Source organism: Camponotus floridanus, unplaced genomic scaffold (genome assembly GCF_003227725.1).
Source record: "Camponotus floridanus strain SB8 unplaced genomic scaffold, Cflo_v7.5 scaffold14, whole genome shotgun sequence".
Classification (NCBI taxonomy): Eukaryota; Metazoa; Arthropoda; class Insecta; order Hymenoptera; family Formicidae; genus Camponotus; species Camponotus floridanus.
Window position 1 is genome coordinate 427013 of NW_020229259.1, and position 22321 is coordinate 449333.

At 29.6% G+C, this 22321-nt stretch overlaps 1 protein-coding gene across 2 annotated transcripts in view; it reads left to right on the forward strand.

Annotated features, from left to right (window-relative positions):
• LOC105257992 (5-hydroxytryptamine receptor 2A) overlaps nt 1-22321 on the forward strand; it is a 139393-nt gene that overhangs the window by 111072 nt on the left and 6000 nt on the right. For both annotated transcript variants that reach the window (XM_020029603.2, XM_025406315.1), the window contains 2 exons: nt 4609-5017; nt 19418-19551. In XM_020029603.2, coding sequence (XP_019885162.1) covers nt 4897-5017; nt 19418-19551 — 255 coding nt within the window. In that variant the 5' untranslated portion in view covers nt 4609-4896. The remainder of the gene's footprint in view (nt 1-4608; nt 5018-19417; nt 19552-22321) is intronic.

Here is a 22321-nt window from a genome sequence, read left to right on the forward strand (position 1 = left end):
ATTTTATTATCAGGATAGATAAATTTTTAAAATTATGAGAAAAATGGAATGTGCATACTATATAGCATCGACTACTTGGCAAAAATTCATCTTCTTTTGTACTCATGTATTCATTCTTTCAATTCTTTTAACGATTTTATATTTTTTTTATCGTTTTAAACAAGTGTATTTTTTAGTATCCCAAGATCGGCGATGTTACAACGGGAATTTTCTGAATTTGCGGATAAATTTAAAGTTTTCCCGCCGATATGTGTGCATTATACATACATACACACACACCCATATATATATATATATATATATATATATATATATATATATATATATTGAACGTAACGCATGGACCTAATCTTTTGATCCTATAAGCACGGTTCAGCGTGAAATCCTTGGAAGCTGAAGAAGTTAGTTACACGGGACTAATGGAACGCAGTAGGAGCTCTAGATAATGGACGACGCTATGGCGTCGTAAATACGAGTGCACTCCACTTACAAGGGCGTCTTGTTTTATTTCTGAATTTCGCGGCAGACTTACAGATCTCCTAATGGAAAAAAGTAAAAAGAATACAAAGGAAATATGTAGAACCGCGAAAATTTGACAGTGTAAGAAAAACACACACAACATGAAGATTTACGAATGCACTCAAGTTTGATTCTCTTCCAACATTACATTCACATACTTTATGATTATTAAATATGGAAAATATAAATAATTGCAATATTTTATTGTAGATGATATGTTATCTTTCTGGAATGGAAATAAACGATATTGATCATCTATTTAATAAAACGGTAAATCATTTTTATCAATCCAATCACATTATCATCAATTATTATCTAAGAATTTTCTTTTTTCTTAAAAAAAATTTAGTTGATTTTAATTAATATTTTTAGATAGATTTTATCCCGAGATTTTTGAATAAATCCTACTTTATTAAAAATAATTTATGTTAAAGTATTGAACATCAATATTAAAGACTTCTCAAATCAAACTATTGCACTCTTCTGCAAGAAGCTTACTCTTTTTACCTGAGGTTGGTTTTAAATTTTAAAGCCACCTAATCCATTTACCTCTTTGACGAGAGCAAGATCAATCCCTTGTTAACGCGTTTTTCTTTTTGCGAGGCAGAAAGTCGAGAGGAAAAGAAGTATCATGACGAAGACGTCTTGATCGGTAAGATTCAGTCGCCTTAAATCGAAGGCAAACGTTCGTGAATTTCGTGAGTTTCGACTGGCAGCTCGCAATTTAATCGCGTAACAGTTTGCCCGACTTTTCTTTTCCCCAGAAATAGATTTCCGACGTGTCGATTCTCCCTCGTTCCATCTCCGCCACCGTTTTACCAGAGATATCCACCATCGTTCTCCGCTAACGGCCGGGAATTTATGGAGTTCCAAGCGCGACCGAGAGCCGCAGTTTTCTCGTCGTGATAAATGCATCCGCTATTGTAAAATGTATACAGGCGCGCACGAGTCTGTGCATGCACTTTCAATTTTGAATTGGTCGAAATACGGCGAGATTTGGTGGCGGCCGACGATTCCCCGGTGACCTCCGCCCCCGCGTGCAAACGACCACCGCGAGTATTCGCGCAATTCCGGTCTATTGCGCGAACAATGTCTACTGTAACGCGCGACTAAACGTAATTCATCGCACGTAGATTCTTTCGCGTGCCAATTTTTGATAAAGACATATACGCGACAAATTAATAAATTAATTTGAGGGAAAACAAATTTTTGTGACGATCTAATCAAAGGAATATATTAATTGCTGTTATGGTTTAATGTACACATAATAATTATTATTATAAAAATATTGTATATATAAAACTTCCTATGAAAAGTTTAAACCTTTGGATAGAATGTGTTTGTTGAAAATGATTTATTTAATCGTGTTGACTTTTTTCATTTAAAATTGACTTCATTTAAAATGGGCATCACGTAGCTATCTCATAATTAATATGATTGAATCTTAATTTTCTAATCTTATTCAATTGATTAATTATAATTTTTCTTGTAATATTTATACTTAATTTTTATTGGCCAAATTTATTCATTACTTTTTTATTTCTATTATTAAAAGTTATTTCTTTGCTCAATCATCGGATATAATTGTAAACTTTTTATATGATAGATCTACTGATGTATCTTTTTCTTTTGTAAAGAGATTTTTTATTATTTATTTCTAATCAATAAGTAAATAAATAAATAAATGAATATATACGCACACATATATCTTTCTCTTTAAAATTTCTCTAACTCTCTAATCAAGTTGATCGAATAAAGTAATTGAATAAGTGTAATATATATAGTTTAATTTATTTTGCCCAAAACTTATCAACGATTTTCAAAATATTAAAAATCAATTTTTAGAAAATTGGCTCTTTCTTGTATCAGGTTTTCTCTTTTATTTTGAAAGCAATAGAATTTAGAAGCAATTTTTACCTGTGCACGCGCGGATTTGCATTTTTTAAAAGAAGAGTTTCCTTTGTTTTATTCTACTTCTCATATTTTCTAAATCCTTTCGCGTTTCAACGGTTTTTCATTAGGATATAAAAATTGCATTATACAACGGGACAAAAGCCTGTTTTCCATTATTGAAGTTCGAATTAACTCTCACGTCTCTGAATGAATAAAATATTTCATCACGAGACACGACAACGTTCCTATGAGCCACGCAAATTTCCCGTAATATTCAATTGTTTTTTATCCGGTTGGTTATTTTAATAGCATTTTTTTGCAGTATTGTGATTGCATCATTGCAAGAAAAAAAAATTTATAGGGGTTATAAAGGGCAATATCCCGCTGAAAAGTGAATTGCCAAGAAAACAAAATTTCAAGAGTTACTTTGCTGCCTATCGTGTCCCAATAAGTTTTTTGTACTCATTATTAGGTTCTCTACAACAAAGTTAAATATATATATTTTTCTCCTTCTCTCTCAAATATTTTGCTTTTGATAAAAAACTTATTCATATCTTCTTTCATCAATTCAATTTATTTATAATTTGCAATGAACTCTTAATTGATAAAATTAGATACTCATTTCTGTCAATAATAGCACATATTATAGCAACAAAAATGAACGTCTTGTTTGATGCTCTACTCTAGAAGCAAGAGTAGAAGCAAATATATTTATTATTTATTTACATAATCTTGTTGTCGATACTCGCACAGAGTAACGTTTAAATATTAAGAACGTATATTTACACGAAATTTCGCTTAATTGACTTTTGTTGTTCGTTCGTAGAGATACTCGTCCTTCCTGTTCTCCTTTGAAGTTTTCAGGAACGGACTCTACACTTTTGCACGCTCCCGGGTTTTTTCTCAGGCGACACTGGTGGTTAGAAAGTTGGCCGGGAGATACTTCTTCATTGTAGGAGAACAGTTGTTTTTCGGTCTCCCGCCGGAAAAGCGATCCCCGAAAAATGGCGATGGGAAAGAGAGCCGTAGGGCGGGACATTTTTTGGTATTCGGCAAAGAATACATGGATTTACGTCATACGGTGGGAATAAAACTTCGATCTCGACGATCTCATGCGGTCGCGCGCGCAAAAAATCGCCGCTGCGGCAACAATCACAACGGGACAAATTTTTCGTACTGTCACGAGAAAAATGTCTATTCTCACGAGGATATATTTAACCTTTTTCAGATCTATGCGGCAAATATTTCTCTCTTTTTGTTTTCAAAGATAATCTCACATTTAATTTTATATTCTCTCAAGAAATTTAAAGAGAGAAAAATATAATGATACAATACTATGATAATTAATATAGTAATTATCGTGATTTTAAATTCGCACATATTTCATGTGTTTATTCCACATTACACATTAAAACGTTTTAAACAGGATGCAATATGCTGGAATAGCTAATATTCCTGGAAATTCATGTTTTAATAAAATCATTTGTAATTCATCGATATGATAAAATTGCGCAAATAAACCAAGATAAAGTAGACTCGTTATAGAATCAACGCCACTATCAAACGTAAATGCTATTCATCTGGAAATTCAATCAGTTTAAAACCAAATAGCAGATAGGTTCCGATGAATTTAAGCTAATGAAACGTTCCAACACTATCGGAAAATTTAATAAAGTGCATACGACCTCCTAAGGCTATTTCACAACTGGCGTTTGTTGTAAACGCATTTATTTTTCGCGCAACGTTGCGGATTTATTATTAAAGTCGATTGCGGTAGTTGGCTGTTACAATCCTGATAATTGCTGATCGATTGTTTCAATCTCGTTGGTTTCGTGGACTACCATAAACGTCACACTCTACATATATGCTTGATTGTGTGTACTACTATAGTTTCCTCAAAACTTACACGAAACTCAATATTACAGAAACATTATAAATAATTTAATTACATTTATATATTTATACATATAAGTATAATAAGAAATAATTGTAAATATATATTTATATAAATTTAATATTTTAATATTTATGTAATTTAATAATTTAATATTTTAATACTTAAATTAATATTTATATAAATGTAATAAAAAATAAATGTATATGTATATATATATATATATATATATATATATATATATTATTCTTCAATATAAAATTATCTATAAAAATAAATTTTTCTCCACTTTCTTGTTTCAGACATACATGCAAAAAAACTAACATTTCTCCAAAAAAAAACCTGCACTTCGGAGTCCATGGAATTTCAGAGCAGAAAATTACGGAAAATAGGGATCGAGGAAAATTCTGAAATAGAGATGAAAATGTTGGAGAAGAATAGTCGACGTTTATCGGCCAGGTGTTGACTCCGCGTTTATCGAGAGCAAAGAAAAAAAGCATTGGATTCGCTCTAACGAGAACGGACCATGATACATTATTTAACCAGATGATGAATAGCGAACACTGAAGACGGGAAAATATATTTTAGCCATGATGGAGGCTCACGTTGATCAAGCAGCAAACTCAACCGTAGAAAATCCAATTTTCATCGATGCACCAATCATTTTAACAGCAATTGTGCTCTGTCTCCTGATTCTCATCACTATCGTAGGTAAGTCTACTTGTTATTCCTTCTATTCGTACAAAAAGTTCTTTTTCATAAAAAAGAATATTGCTTATAATTTTCAACAATAGATATCTTGACATTTATACTTTAAATTAATATCAGCCAAAAAATTTTTTATCGATCTCCTCCTTTAATCTGTCTTGATCAAATTTGCTTTAATTTTTAACTATACTCGTAATTAAGTGATTGTTATATTTTTATTAAAAGAGAAATGCATTTTTTAAAATTACAAAAAAATCAAAATACCTAAATACTTTTCTATTTAATATCCATGTTATAAGAATTGGAAAGGCATTTCTTGCTATATAAAAAAATATTTAAAAGTAATATAAATAAAGTATCCGTACCTCGTATATACAAATATGTATTCATGTCTACGTTCAGTTCCTTGCGTTTGCTATTGAATATTGATACGAATCGATACGTTAAAATTGAGAAGCATAACTCGTATTTCAAAAGTAATATATAACCCTACCTTTTTAGCGTTTTTACAAGCAAGTTCGTAAAAAGTTTACGACACACGTTACTTTAAAGTGAAAGAATCTTCAAGGCTCTTTTCATGTCCCGAAAACGTATTTTAAAGATTTTAGAGATTTTTATATAAGCGCTGTTTATAAATTTCTGTGCACAGCGCGATATTCACATTCAACTGATTAACGCTGTACAAACTTTCAAAGTAAAAATATGAGAAATAAAAGTGAAAATCATAATTGAATAAATAATATTCTGTTAGTGGTTCTTCCGTATCGAGTATATATTACGAATATTTTAATTTTATTTAATTCAATAAATGCCGACTCACTCTTCCAGCTATAATACTCGCGTAACGTGAGACAATATTTTCCGCTGAATACCGACACACAGATCATACTATAAAATCACGCAATTTTTAACTCACGTTATTTATTTTGGGATAACGCGAAAGGTCAACTGAATGCTAAACATTTTATTAAAATTATGTGACAAGAAAATATGAGAGGGAATATATAAAATCAAATGTACGTTTCTTAATGCACAACACACCATATGCCTCATAAACATAATAAATATATAGATTCCCTTTCGATCCATTTAATTTATTATTTAACATTTGAGAAAATAAGTTAAATAAAAAAATAGAAAGTAAGTTGAAAAATTAAGAAAAGAGAGAATAAATTGTAATTGGTGGAATCTAATGTTCCATTTTACAAGAAGAAAAAAATATATATATATTATATTTTTAATTTTTAATTGTAATTTAGTTTTTAATTTTAATTTTAGTTTTTAATTTTAATTTAGTTTTTAATTTTAATTTTAATTTTTAACTTTAATTTGTATTTTACATAGAGACATTTATCTCTTAATTGTTTTTAATTTTTATATTATAAAAATTATTGTGACAAAATGTATTTTAAGAGAGAGCAACAACTTCTTTTAATTAAACAAGTTAAGATCTTTATCAAAGACTACTGGATGAGTAGTCTTTGATAAAGATAATTTCGTTGCCGTTAAATCAATGACTCAGCTTAATCGAGAATCGCAGAAATCTAAAAAACAGAAAAAAATCGATGCGTCTTGATTAAAAAATGATTGATGAGTCTATCATTTATGCTGTTATTCGAGCGCTCTTCCGATGATAATTAGTGAAAATTATCAATTCGGAATTCGGCGATTCCTTTTTGCGCATGCCAAGCTTCCGGTCGAACAGTATCTGTCCGACGCAATTCATCTCATCGAATCGATTAATCGTTCTTGTTGTCGTAATTATATGCGACAAATAATTCCTCTTCCTCCCTTTCCACCCCTGATCGTCGTCAGTATTGTCGATGATGGTTTCGCGAGGAAATCATCATCCGTGCTCGCATCGACGAGAACAATGGCAAAGATTGCTTTGGAGAACTGACATATTTCCGGATGTATAATACATCACCGAGCAGTGACGGTAATCGCGATATCCAACCGCGTGCTTTGCGTAAACAGAATTTCCGCGGGCAAACTGACATTTCGCTTCGCACGGCTTGTATCGAACTATACTATTCTTTTTCGACTTTCTTCCATGAATAATGGGGCGCGAATTTTAATACCGAAACTTCTGATCAATCATTATCAATGCTAAAGACATTTTAATGTGATCATAATGCGTGATAAATGACATCTTTGCGGCTTTACTCGATGTTCGTCGAAGAATCGATCATCGGCGAATGACGAGCGATTAATATTTTCATAATTGATGTCATATCAGATGTTCCAGGATTAGTGGAAAGTGGACGCATAGAATTGTTTCTTGTAAAAGTTCTCAAAATAAAACTCTAAAAAACATGAAAATTATGTAAACTTGTGTAAAACGAAAAAATTTCTAACTAAATAATTATGTAAACTTGTGTAAAACGAAAAAATTTATCTCTAAAATATTTATCCCTGAAAGAAAAATCGCTAAAAAATAAAAACTGAAAAATAAAATAAAATTTTTTTCCTAAAAGTCCTTTTTCTGATATCCTCTAAAAAATAAAAAATAAAAACTAAACATAAAATTAATAGTTACAACTAATAGTTATAATTAATAGTTATAATGAAATATTTAGGAACAATTCAATTTGTGAGGAATTGTAATTTAAAATAATAATTGCCATAAAATTAATTTTATATTTATAAAATATATTTATAATATATATTATATATTTATTATGTATTTATATTATTTATATATTTATTATATATTTATATTACTTATATATATTATATATTTATTATATATTTATAATATATATTATACACATGGATAATATTCTTACAGATTCTCCTCAATTAAAATTAAAATTAAAACGCGTTTTATTTTTATTTAGAGAAACATGATTTTTCAGAAAATAAATTTAATTTTTAAATGGTATATGTATAAAGTAACATTTGAATGATATATAAAATAATATTATTATGTCATGGATTTTATCAAAAATAGTAAATTATAGAATTATTTAACTCTTACATTATAACATCAATTATATCAATTGCAAATTTCGAATTTAAAAGTGCTTCTTGTCAAATTTATCGAAATTTTGTTTCAAAATTATCTTAATAAATAAATCACCGAAAAACGAAATAAATTTGAGGATCTAAATAATTAACAAAATTTTGTTTCTCATTTAATCCAGTTTATAATTTAAGAGCTAGATGGCCAATTTTGTGAAGCAGGTTGCTCTCTCTCTCTCTTTCTCTCAATTTCTCTCTCCCCTTCTCTCTCTCTTTCTCTTTCTTTCTTTTATAAAAGTTATTAAGCTATTTATTATTTAATAGTTACCATTAACGCGCCGTTTTTATTTTATTTACACCATCGATTGACGCAAAGCCTTGATTTTGCATTAGTAACGTCGGCAACGTCCGCCAGCTATTAAGTCTCACGAAATAAATCCATGAACATCTCCCTACGGAGCCATATATCTTTCGGAAAGGGATATAGATAAAAGTTGTCGGAAAACAAGTAAGTTTATCGTTCTGCTGTAACGTTGTAGGTGGATAGCAATATAACCAGGAGGAATGCGAAAGAGATCCTGCCAGCAACTGTTGTGTACATACATCTACATACATACACACGTGCACGTTTCCTCGACGACTTGACAGGCTCAGAGCGCATTCCAATATTAGTATAGTTCACTGGCTAACTAACGGTTCGCTGCACATGACGTCAGCTGCCGTGGATACGCCCGTTCTCTTTCCCTCCCTCTCTCTCTTCTTCCTAGTGTAGGATAAATTTTATGAACGCTCGGCGAGCCACAAAACCGTAAATATCGTTGCGCAAATATAAATTAAATAATCCCCTTGTCACATAATAATCGTCGCAAATCGAGCGAATGCAATGCATTGCGCCAAGTAGATTCATTTGTCTTTCTTTGGAGTTGTAGATAACGCATGCACAGAAAAAAAGGACGTTTTTATTTTGAAAATATATTTAGTTTTAACATGAAAATCTTGAAATGAGATTATATTGCGTTAATTAAAGAAAAATATAATTGCTTGAATAATTGCTTACTTGAATGAAGCCATTTTATATAGTTCGATCAAGAAAAATATATTCTTATGATTTAATATTTAATTTTCTTGAATGGAAAAGAAACAATATTAGATAGAAAATAATATTTTGAAATCAAATATTATAAATTTCTTAAAGTAGAATTAAATAATTATATATTCTTGAGATGACAATTACAATATTAAAATAAGACTATAAAATTGTTGAAATTTAAAATTATTAAATTCTTCTAAGAAGATTATAAATTGTTGCGTATATATGAAACAATGAACGCGTTAGTTTAAGTATATAAGTTTTGATTTGACTTATTTTTTTGTGTAATTTCGCTTAAAGTTTGCGTTTGTTTATTGGAAATAATTGAACAAATATGCGAAATCAAAAGATAATTATAGAAATATCTAATAAAAAAGTAAGATAATCCATTTTACTTTCTCATTTTTTAGATAAAATTAAAAATTGATTGAAAAAAAAATACGAGGAAAAAATCTTGAATATAAAATAAATAATATAATATCTATAATATTTATAATAAATTATTTAATAATCATTTTATGAATTAAAATTATATAAATAATATTTTCTATGAATATGTATCGCACACGTGTGTGCAATATAATGAATATTTTATAATTCTTGTTCGTAATAAAACTTGTCAAAATGATTCTAAATCATATAAATCAGGCAGAATTTTCAGCTGATATGAATATACAGCTATATTATTCATATAAAAAATCGAACATATATTATTCAATTTAATTTTAAATGATAGATGTAACAATTTAATTTAATTCTAATTAAATTCCTCTATTTTATCTTTATTAATATATAAGCGCTACATTTTCAAGGAAAAATATAGACACGAGTTTTTGAATTAAATATTTTCTGATCGACACTGTATATACGATGTTGACAAGCATCTCGTTCGTTCATAAAAAAAAATAGCAAGCCGATAGGTTAGATCGCCGACGCGAACTGAATATGTTATTATCTTACCCTTCGATCTTATAAAGGTTAAACGATGCGATACGAACTCCTAACGTATCTTGCATGAAGACATAATCAGATATTTCTTAATAGTTATCGTCTTTTGCAGCCTGAAATTCCATAATAAAATTCCATAAGAAAATGATATAGCCTCATATAAGCTCCGAGATAAAAATATTTAAGAAAAATCGTTTCAAAAATTACTATAAATATAAATTATAAAATATTAATTATTTTCTTATTGTGCCGGAGAATAAAAATAAATTGTATCATTTAATTTTAAGGCTGCCAGTATGACGTCAAAAGCGAGTATAATACGCAATTCATTTATGCATCGTTGCTCTATACGTGAAAATAAATGAGTTTCCGCGCACATGACAACAGTCGCGATTGATAAAGCGAACTTGTAACATTTGCCGACTACTACAGTTTCGGTTTGTTAATCAATAAACGGCCACATAATTCAATTCAAATCTATCCTATATATAGTGCCGCAATGAAAACAAGTTACATGGCTACATAGTTATTGGATAACGAACCATAACCGCAGTTTTCGGCACATTTTGCAGGCCCGTTTTGCGTCGATAGCATCTGTAGTTGTATAGAGAAATTTATTTATCCCGACGTAACTGCAAGAATAAATTATACATTATTTCTGTTTTGACGTCATAAAGCGAAATAGCTAACGTAGGTGTTAAACTGTGCACTTGAGGATCATAAGAGGATCATACGTACGTCACGAAGGATAAATTTGTATGAAGAACCATGAAAGATAGATTTGGAGTAGCTAAGATAACATATTATTTATTACACTGCATCAGATATAATTTGAATCGTAAAATAATTATTTGTAATATAAAATTGATTATATCACGCAAGAAAATTATTTATAATGTGAAATATATCATACTTTTATTTTACAAAGATCCAAAATTCACAAATAACCTCTTTTTAGTTTAACGTTATTTATTTTAGAGCGCACATTATTTATTTATTTTCTTCATTTGTGATATTATATTTTTATAAAAGATCTTTATTATCTATATTAAGATTTTTATAAAAGATCTCTCTATTACTTGTAATCCATAATAATTTGTAAAAATTTACTGTTATAATTTTTTATCATTTATGAACAACGCAAATCTTGCTTTGTGTAAATCCAATAAATTTTTCACATCACTTATATTCATTTTTTCTTTGCATATGATTCAAAAATTATTTCAACTTTGAAAATTAATATTTTACAAAATACTCAATATATTTGTTCTCCCTCTCTTTCTCTCTCTTTTTATTTTACAAATTTTTTTCTTACAAAACTACGTCGATCTAAATCGCTTCATTGCATTTCAGCTTTGAGATAAAATCCCAAAAGTGCGTTCGTAATAATACATAGAGCTGTCCCATCAGTGAAAATAATCACGATTGCAACACGCTTGTTTTACGATAACATGGTATATATTTTCGTTTTTCAATCCATTTGGGAATTAAAACCGGTTAGTGCTGATATTAAAACATTAAACATACTGAAATGTTTTGAATCTCAACAAAATATTTCTGATTTTTGGAATAAACCGGGATGCTAATAATAATCAATTTTATAGCACATTTTTAAAATAATTGTAAGGCATCTTTTCTAAATTAATTTAATAATCAAAATTTTGCGTAATAAATTTTGATTCGAAAATATTATCGAATTATACGAATATTATGTTTACTGCAAATTATTCAAATATTAATTTTAAAATCCCAAAAGCACAAGGATAAATGTATTGTTTGTTCCACAATGTTCTGGCAATTTATAGGTTATTAAAATTAATCAATAATAATAAATAATAATAAATACAAGGCACGTATTATTATTATTGTTATTTATTTTATATTATTCATTATTTAAGATATGTCTCGACGAAGAATTTTTATAAAATTCTTCGTCGAGACATTTTTAACAAAAAGCTTGCTGCAAAATTGTGACGCCAGGCTGGAGTTAGAGCAGATTAAAAACTGCAGAGGCTATAAGTTATTTCTTGACAAACAGATTGTAGAACGCGCGTGTCTACTCGCGACCCTTCACGGCTTATCCATATAAAGCTTCGGACGCGAGCTCTTTTTCTCGCCTTGCAAATACACTATCTTAATGGAATGCGAAAACGAGAGCAAGAGGATCCCTCTAGATCCTCATCAGTATGTGCTGAAACACCTCACGGCTCCTCTTTTTCTTTTCGCGGCAGTTAATTACGTCATGGTAAAACGCGTTCCGCGCCCATTTCTCTTACCTTTCATTACTCGCAGTTATAGCAGTTATACTTTTCCCGTGGAGACATCCCGGCTGCAGTTGCAGCTGCAGAAGTGCATTTAGTACGCACGTCTTCGCTGCCCTTCGGCTCATATATAACCATCGTCGCGGATCGTGTATTTGCAGAGACACGTAACGCGAAACTAATGGACACGAAAGGAAAGAAAATTGTTCGACGTTTGTAGAAATGCAAGCTCCTGTCGAACATTTGTATCGACTTACAGCGTAGGCAGATAGGGAAAGCACGAATTACGTAGTCTCGATCGTTTCTCAAAGTTAACCCGCTCTCTAATTCGTGCAAAGTCTATTTTCGTCCCTCTTTCCTAGGGAATTAAAGTTAATTAATGCACTGTCTAACCTTTGAAGACTTCTGGACTTGATTATTTAATTTTTGATTACTTTATTTTCTCTACTTTAAAATTATATTACTTTTTAATAAAATTATTACTTCTCAGATCTAACAAATATTTTTGAGAATTAAAAAATCTACCTTTACTTTACTCATCTAATTGATATTTTTTTCTTATTTCATTATTGACTAGTCAAAAATGTAATTAAGCAAATATTTCTGAGAATTAATAATTGTCTTTTTTGTTTTACTCATTTAATGGTTATTTCATTATCTTATTAAATATGTTTTAATTATTATATAATTAGCATTTAATAATTATTATATAATTATTATTTAATAATTATTTTATTTTAATAATTATTATTTTAACTCAATTATATTATTTAACATAATTAATTATTAAATTTAATAAATTATTAATTCTGTAATTATATTATTTAATACTGTTGTGTTATATTTATGTAAATATCCGCAATTCTATTATTATTTAAGAATACGCGAAATTATAATATTATCCTTACGATGCTTGTATCTTGTATAAATTGCATGTTATAAACATTAATGGCGCAATTGCTCTTGTACACGCCTCGCGAAAAATTGGAGGGAACATTGGCTATCCAGGCGGAATGAGGGACATGAAGTACTACGGTACGCAGAATAGCGTACATCAGCGCCATGTAATATCCACGCAAACGGTAGCACGAGCTTCTATCCACTTCCCTCAAATACGCTTAAACCAGCGTCAGTCGAGCGCGTTTACGTAATGCATGAATGGAACATTGCGTTACTAATACATGAATTCCTTTCCTACAGGAGAACCTGAAAATTCTGATTACCATCGAGTTTCACGATTCTATTTTCGTAGCTTGCGATTAAGCTATTAACGCGCCAAAAAAGAATACATATATAATCCATTCAGATTTTTTCAGTCTAAAAACTGACTTTATTTTTGTCAGAAATATTTTATTATTATTTCTTATGGCAATTTTAAGAGTAAACTCAGGAGAAATTATTTAAGAGAGAGAGACAAATATTAATAATTAAATAAGCAATCCGGAATGTCACACGTTCTTATAACTTTCTAGCAATATATTTTACACACCCACGTTTTATACTTTAAAGATAATTTTATTTCTTCTTGCGTTGCTTAAAGGACACATAAGATTCGGAGATGTTGCGCGACACGTGTACGAAAATATAAATTCTTTTTCAACACGTGCCATCAACCTAAAAAGAAACGTCCCTTTTGCAAAACCTGATATTTATTCGTTTGACCCGTTCTCACCTCGAGGGAGAAATTTTTCAAGGGACTGCCGGACAATCTCGGGACGTTGCACGTTTCTTACCCGCAGGTTTCTTCCATGGACGACTGGCCGTCATGTACCAGCCAAGATCCTAACTGTGTCGTATTGTCCCTAGAGCGCCAAGACCCGATACGTGCCGAAGAGCGACGATGATGCGGCTAACTTGGACAAATATTTCGTAAATGCGCGTACGATCGATCCATCACGCCCGGAACACGTCTAGGAACGACGACTGATTTCGTCTATCCCGAGTTTGCCGAACTTGATTGCTGCTATTCAGGCACGCCGTCAGAATTGATCACGACCAGCCCGAATTTGCCCTTTGCAGTACCAATTACGCCTATTATTAAAAAATCGATAGCGAGGCATTTGCGATCTCAATTTGCTTAACGCTTTCCCATACACAGAAGAAAAATAAGTGTCAAGTCAAAACTTATATACTTAAATAACGCGTTCATTTTGTTTCATATATACGAAACAATTTATAATCTTCTTAGAAGAATTTAATAATTTTTAATTTCAACAATATTACAGTCTTATTTTAATATTGTAATTGTCACCTTAAGAATATATAATTATTTAATTCTACCTTAAGAAAATTATAATCTTTGATTTAAAAATGTTATTTTCTATCCAACATTGTTTCTTTTCCATTCAAGAAAATTAAATTTGAAATCATAAGAATATATTTTTCTTGATTGAAATATATAAAATGGCTTCATTCAAGTAAGCAATTATTCAAGCAATTATATTTTTCTTTAATTAACGCAATATAATCTCATTTCAAGATTTCCATGTTAAAACTAAAAATATTTTCAAAACAAGAATGTCCTTTTTTTCTGTATATATATATACATATTTCATACATAGAAAAAAAGAACATTCTTGTTTCGAAAATATCTTTCGTTTTAACATGAAAACCTTGAAATGATATTATATTGCGTTAATTAAGGAAAAATGTAATTGTTTGTATAATTATTTGCGAGAATAAAGCCATTTTATATAGTTCAATCAAGAAAAATATATTCTTATAATTTAAGATTTAATTTTCTTGAGTGGAAAGGAAATAATGTTAGATAAAAAATAACATTTTTAAATCAAAAATTATAATTTTCTTAAAGTAGAATTAAATATTTATAATAATTGTAATTAAATATTTAAATATTTAAATTAAATATTTATATATTCTTGAGATAACAATTGCAATATTAAAATAAGACTGTAATATTGTTGAAATTTAAAATTATTAAATTCTTCTAAGAAGATTATAAATTGTTGCGTATATTTGAAACAATAAACGCGTTAATTTAAGTATATAAGTTTTGATTTGACACTTATTTTTTTCTGTGTATAAGTTACGGCAGTTACAGTTTTGATTGCTTTCATGTAGATTTTGAAAATTTAATCTTAAAATGTGTTCTTTTTTTCCTCCTTTCATTAAAAGTTCAAAAGTTTTTAAATCTTCTTTTATAATTTTAGATCACTTTAAACAATTTTATTTGTTATTCGAAATCAGAAAGAGGAAGATATCTTTAGTCTCCTGCCTCTGGGCAAATTCTACACTGCGTGATAAAAAGATTGAGATAATTATAAAATAATATTCAACCAAATACCTTAGATGAGCTGCTCCTCCTGATTAATTCAATACAGTTAATTCCATTCCGCGATGAGCCTTTATGTAATGATGATGCACTGACGATTTACACATAACAATACGCGATAACACACGTTAAATAATACTTTGCGCATTTTAACACATTAATTCGAATAATCGATATCGATTAATAGATAATACCAATAATAATAACACCAATCGAGCGAATCAATTAAAATTATTTGATTTTTACATTGTCAACTATAAATTCACGTGGCACTACCGACTAGAGATCTTTTTTCTTTATTTATTAATATTTATAAAGTTATTTAAAAAATAGCACTGTAACTGGTTGCAACAAAATTTAAGTAATAATAGATTTTCCATGAGAATATTTTCTACAAATCCAGAATAAAGAACCTTATATATGGATTTTCCAATATTTAGCTTTATAAAAAATTTTAAATTTAAATATGTCTGAATATTTACTATTAAATACCTTCAGTTTTTCTTTCTATTAATATTTTCCTACATAAAAAAATCTTTAATTTTATGAAGATTGTAGAAATATATAAAAGCTTCTCAAAAATATTATATTAAAAATTAAATCAAAAAGATTTTACTATTAATTATATTAAATAATGGCGTCAAATATAAGAACTTTTTATTGATTTCGCCATAAAATCGTTCCACCAATCAGCACAAAATCACCAGTATCTATATTCTTAAAAGATCTCTACCGACACTTTGCGAAAATTCAAAACGCCATCATGGCGAACGCGCGATATTTGGTAGGCAAATATCGTGGACAAGCGCGATCGCTTATATCGATGAAATCGTGGCGACGAAATTCCTCGATGCTCCTCGATGCTTCTCGATAACCCGAATGCTAAACAACACGGCTTGTCGGACGAATGTACACTCGGTGTCATTAATGCCTGCTCGCCTGAAGATAGCCGCTTCCGGGGCCAACAATAGCTAGACGCATCGCGTCTAATTATTTGCGCATCATGTTGTATCAAGTAATATTTACATAATTAATGTATGTTCATATATATTCATATATGTGTATATAAATAATAGTATACAGGATGTCCCAAAAGACCCGGACTGGTCGAATATTTCATAAACTATGCACTTTAGAAAGAAATGTTTCAGACAAAAGTTATATGACTTAAAGGGGACCATCAAATAGTGGCAATGAATTGACATGGGAGAGTCATTTGAAAATTACGTGAAGATCACCGTCAATTTCTTAAATAGAACTTCCAATTTTTTATTACATATTCGTGTAGCTTATCTCGAGAGCTTTCCAAAACACTATAATTAAGTTAGTTTTCATTAATACTTTCCGAATTAAAAGGCTTGAAATCATTTCTTAATTTTACATAAACCGTAAAATATCTTGTAAAATATTCATTTTTCGATTATCTTACCGTAATACTTTTATGTACAAAATAATGAGAGAAATCAATTGGTGTAAATCAATTATTTTCTTAAAACATAGTTGCTTTTAAGAAAAAAATATATAATTTGCAATTAACATTACATATTTTTTTTTTAAATAACTAAGTGTTTTCTTTACACCAATTGATTCCTCTCATTATTTTGTACATAAAATTATTAAGGTAAGACAATCGAAAAATGAATATTTTACTAGATTTACTAGATTTACTAGATTTACTAGATTTTATGGTTTATGCAAAATTAAGAAATGATTTCAAGCCTCATAACTCGAAAAGTACTCAATGAGGAAATACTTTATTATAGTGTTTTGGAAAGCTCTCGAGATAAATTACACGAATATGTAATAAAAAATAAGGAGTTCCATTTAAGAAATTGGCAGTGATCTTCACGTGACTTTCAAATGACTCTCCCATCAAATCATTGCCATTATCTGATGGCCTCCTTCAAGCCATATAACTTTTGTCTGAAACATTTCTTTTTAAAGTGCATAGTTTATGAAATATTCGACCGGTTCGGGACTTTTTGGGACACCCTGTATATTTATATGCATAAATATATATAAACATATTATGCGTAAATATTTCTTGAGTCTTGACAGTCATGACGTAAAAATATAATTAGACACGATGCATTTAGCTATTGACTCTAGAAATGGTTACCTTCAAGCGAGGAAATAGAAAAACGGTGCAGTTTTCCGATGGAATGCGGAATGCGACGGTCACGCAAACCGAGTAACGCGGTTAATCGCGGTCGCACAAACCGATTAATGCACTGAGATTATCACCTGTCACTAGAATTAACATTCTCGACGTTCGTCCGGATATGAAACTTGCCCGGGACGGATTAAAAGACGCGAAAACACGAAGTGATCGCGATTTGATTGCACACTGACCTCGCGCAACTTCAAGCGGCTATCTTCATACCTAGCTTAACAGGTCGGTTCAAAATTCAGTCACGTGACTGCGATTTTGGCGATTACGCGCAATGCCACATAACTCCCTAGCGGTATATAATTATTTCTGCGTTTGATTGACCAATCAGGACAAAAGATTTTTTTTTAATCTGATTGGTCAATCAAACGCTCCAAAACATTCGGAGCGTCTTCCCGACCGTAGCCTATATATGTGCAATTATAATAAATAAATAAATATATATTTATTTATTTATTATATAAATAAATAAATATATATTATATAAAATAAATAAATAAATATATATATATATATATTTATTTATTTATTCCAATTGCATACAACATGCAATTAATATAATATTTGAAATATATATATATATATATATATATATATATTATATCATATTAATATTATATTAATATTGCATGTAAATACAATTTAAAAAATATATGTATATATTTTTTATTAAGAAAGTGTTTAATTTAGAATTTCTTAATTTAAGATTTCCTTTTTCTTAATTTAATTTAAAAAATATAATTTTTCCCTATGATGTATATATATTTTTTTCTTGCATGTTTTCTCACACAAAATTGAGAATATTTGAGACTTAAGCGTTTAAATATTTGCCTATCTAATTACAAATAATTCAACTCATAACACTTATATAATTATAGAAAAGAAAAAAATACATATATATATATATATATTCATAAAAATAATTATATAATTAACATAATAAACTGTATATAACTGTAGAAAATAAGTTGAATGATTTATTAGACTATATACATATGTTCGATATATTTAATACTTTCTTTTAAGAACCATCAACATTTGACATGAAAATCGACAATAACTTTAACGATATCGATTACATATACTTAATTTTATTGCACTAAACATTGAAAATGTATTATTTCTTAATCAAGAATTGTGATGTATAAATTTCTAAATGTACGAGTATACATTCTAAATATTTTCACCTTCACGTAAAGAAACATGCAAGTAAAAAAAGTAGAAAACATGCCTAGCATAACATATACATCATAGAAAGAAATTATAATACATATTTCTCAAATTGTATATACATGAAACATCCAATATAATATTTAAAGCACTGAAAATGCAATATGGATCCAAGCAAATGCTTCAAGCAATATAAATATGACTCGAAATGTTCAATTCAATTTTTAAAAAATGATTAGTTTTAATTTAAAAACTGTGTCAACGAAATACAAGATATATTTGTTTTTTTTTAAAGAGAAAAACATCACTATTTTCATAATAATATAAATATGTAATATAATTCCATAATTCAGGCTGTATTTATTATCTGCATCTACGCATTTAACATGAACAGAATAATATCATGTATAATATTTCATTATACACATATATAATATTTCATTACATATAATATTATTTCAAATGAATTACGCAGATACCATTCACGACGATTACGTTTATGTTACAGGGAATCTATTCGTAATAGCAGCTATCGTATTAGAGAGAAATTTGCAATCCGTAGCAAATTATTTAATCGTCAGTTTGGCTGTCGCGGATCTTATGGTCGCCTGTCTTGTTATGCCTCTTGGAGCTGTTTATGAGGTACGTAACTTATTATACTTTTATTAAAGAAGACTGCAAGTTATTGCCGTGCAATCTATTTCGCATTAAACTGTGTGATAAGGAAACATGCGCAATGAAGTTTTTAGTGTTGGATATACGAGAATATAAAACCGCACGATATTCACGAGGAGAAAATAATTCGCGTTTTCACTGACATTGTCAGTGCATGAACAACTATATCAATACAAAGATATTCATCCCAAAAGTCAAAAGAAATATTCAAATATTTGCATACATCTGATCCGTAAGATTACACGATAAAATTATAATAAAATTTAATTTCAGCTAACTTGTGTAAAAAATGAATGAATTAACAGGCGCTCTAGATTCGCGAGATTAAACGATTAATTTACAATATCTACGACAAGATAGTTATGTCGTAAAGCACGTGTATCACAATTTTATTGCATTTTATGGCAACCTACATTTACGAGGTAAAATTTTTGTACCAAATTTTCAGCGAAACAGTCAAGTTTAACACATGGAGGATCATTCTCTCTACGGGCGTTACATTTTCATTGTTAAATTTTCATCTATGGTCCGTTGCAGCCATTCACAGGTTTATAACATTCGTAAGAAACCGTGTACGCATTCTTACCTTTTCCGCGGCTTTATATCGCATGGACATTGTATCTGGAGAAAAAAGCCGCGTGAGAAAATGCATCCTCCGAGAATTTGGCATTTAAACGCTAAATTATTTTAGAGAATTTATCAATTACGTATTTTACACTGATTGCGAAAAAAAGTACCAAGAACCAAGTAAACACAATGCATCAACTGCGTTTAAAAGCTTTATAAAATTTTCTCGCAGAACTTCAATAACGTAAATGCGGAACGTACAAATTACGAAGAAAAATTTAACAATAGTTTATCAACGTAAAAAAATTGAAATCGCGAAAATCGCGATAAATTTTGTAATAGACTACGTGCAATAATTATGATGAGATAATTTGCGAGAAAGCTCGCTTTTTATCATGTAAATTAAAATAAAAATTCGATGTTACACTCTGAAAAATTGAAAACAGCATACACGCGAAATTTCAATATATATTCCAGAAATAGAAAAGTCGACTTTGAAAATTTTCCATTTCGGGAATACGATGTACATTTTGTATAAAAAAAAATGTCATATTCTTAAATTTACTGCGCCATATCGTGATCGTGATCTGCAACTTTTAAAAGCTAAAACAGTTTTCTCTATCGAGAAGCATCTCTTTCTACGTACCCGGTGCAAATGCGAGCAATGAAAAACGTGTTGTTACAAATTAACAATTAAAATACACATACATATTCGAGAACTAAGGGCGAGTAATACATACATACACATATGGAGATAACGAGCGACAGATATATGTATGTACGTACGAATGATTAGCTTTCGATTCTACCCTAGCGAAGTTCGTTACATTTGCTATGCCGTGCACATTTATACTTGATAAACGCCAATATACAAATGAGAATGGAACAAGAATAACGTAGGCATTAATTACCACTTCGCGCTACGTTTCCACGCGTTATCCAATTAACAAAGATTTCATCGGAAATTGCCACGAGAGATTGCGATAAAACGCTCGACCCCCTCTTTCCACTTCACTATATTTTATATAATTTACCTTTAATACGCGCGTTTCCGCTTTTAAAGTTAACTCGAAATATTTAGCTTTTAAAATATATACGCGATAAAATTTGCCAACCAAGAATATATACAAAAATAATCCGTATCGATGATGCAAATTTAATTAGAATCGACGTAAAAAAAATTTCCTCGCGCTTCCCTTCTTCTTCTATAGATTAATTTCACTTCAATACGCGCATTATTCCTTCTCATGCGCGCAGAATCTTTTCACTAAGGTACTTCCTTATTTAGTTCTTTCATTTTCTTCTCGTATCTCACTGCGAGCTCCTGCATGTATCCTACATCAGCATTTCCTTCCCATTTCACTTTTTCTATACATTATATTTTCACACTCTCGCCATATTTTTCGAAACCCACCTGATTCTTCTTTCTCAGCAGCATAAAATGATTTTCCTTTGTTTCTTCTCTCTTATCTTTTTTCCTACCTTTTTAAGTCTGTCTTCTTCCTATTGTCAGCGTATCTTACGCATGTTATTATTTAATGGAGCTATTTTATTTCGACCGCCATTCAGCCAACAGCAGACGTATTAGCTTTTACAGCGTACTGGTTAAATGGAATATCCATCGCACACCCATCTCTTTAATACAGACACATAGAAATTTATGCATCTGCCGTTTAATTCGAATATTTGATGGATGTCCATTTTACAGCCCTTTCTCTTTCGCCCGACGTTTGCCCGCAGATACCAGAAATGTGCACACAAAATGACTTCATTAACTGCACGTGTACATACACAATGCAACGCTTGATTAGATTCTGCAGGCTCTAAAAAAACGGTTAATATAAACAAAATTGTGCTCTAAGCGTTAGGAATTTGCTATTATTATTATTATTATTATAATATCTACTTTATTATTAATAATGGTATTTACTATTATTATTATTAATAATATTATCTAATTAATAATATCTACTATTATTATTAATCAATTAATTGCAAAAATGTTTATTCTCTTATAAAATGAAGAGAAGATAACAAAATATTTTAAATATATTTTTTATACCTTTTATATTTTATACATTTTATTTATTCATTTTATCATTTTTATATTTATATTTAATTCATTTTAATCTTTGATTTTATAATGTTATCACATATATGTAAGATTTAA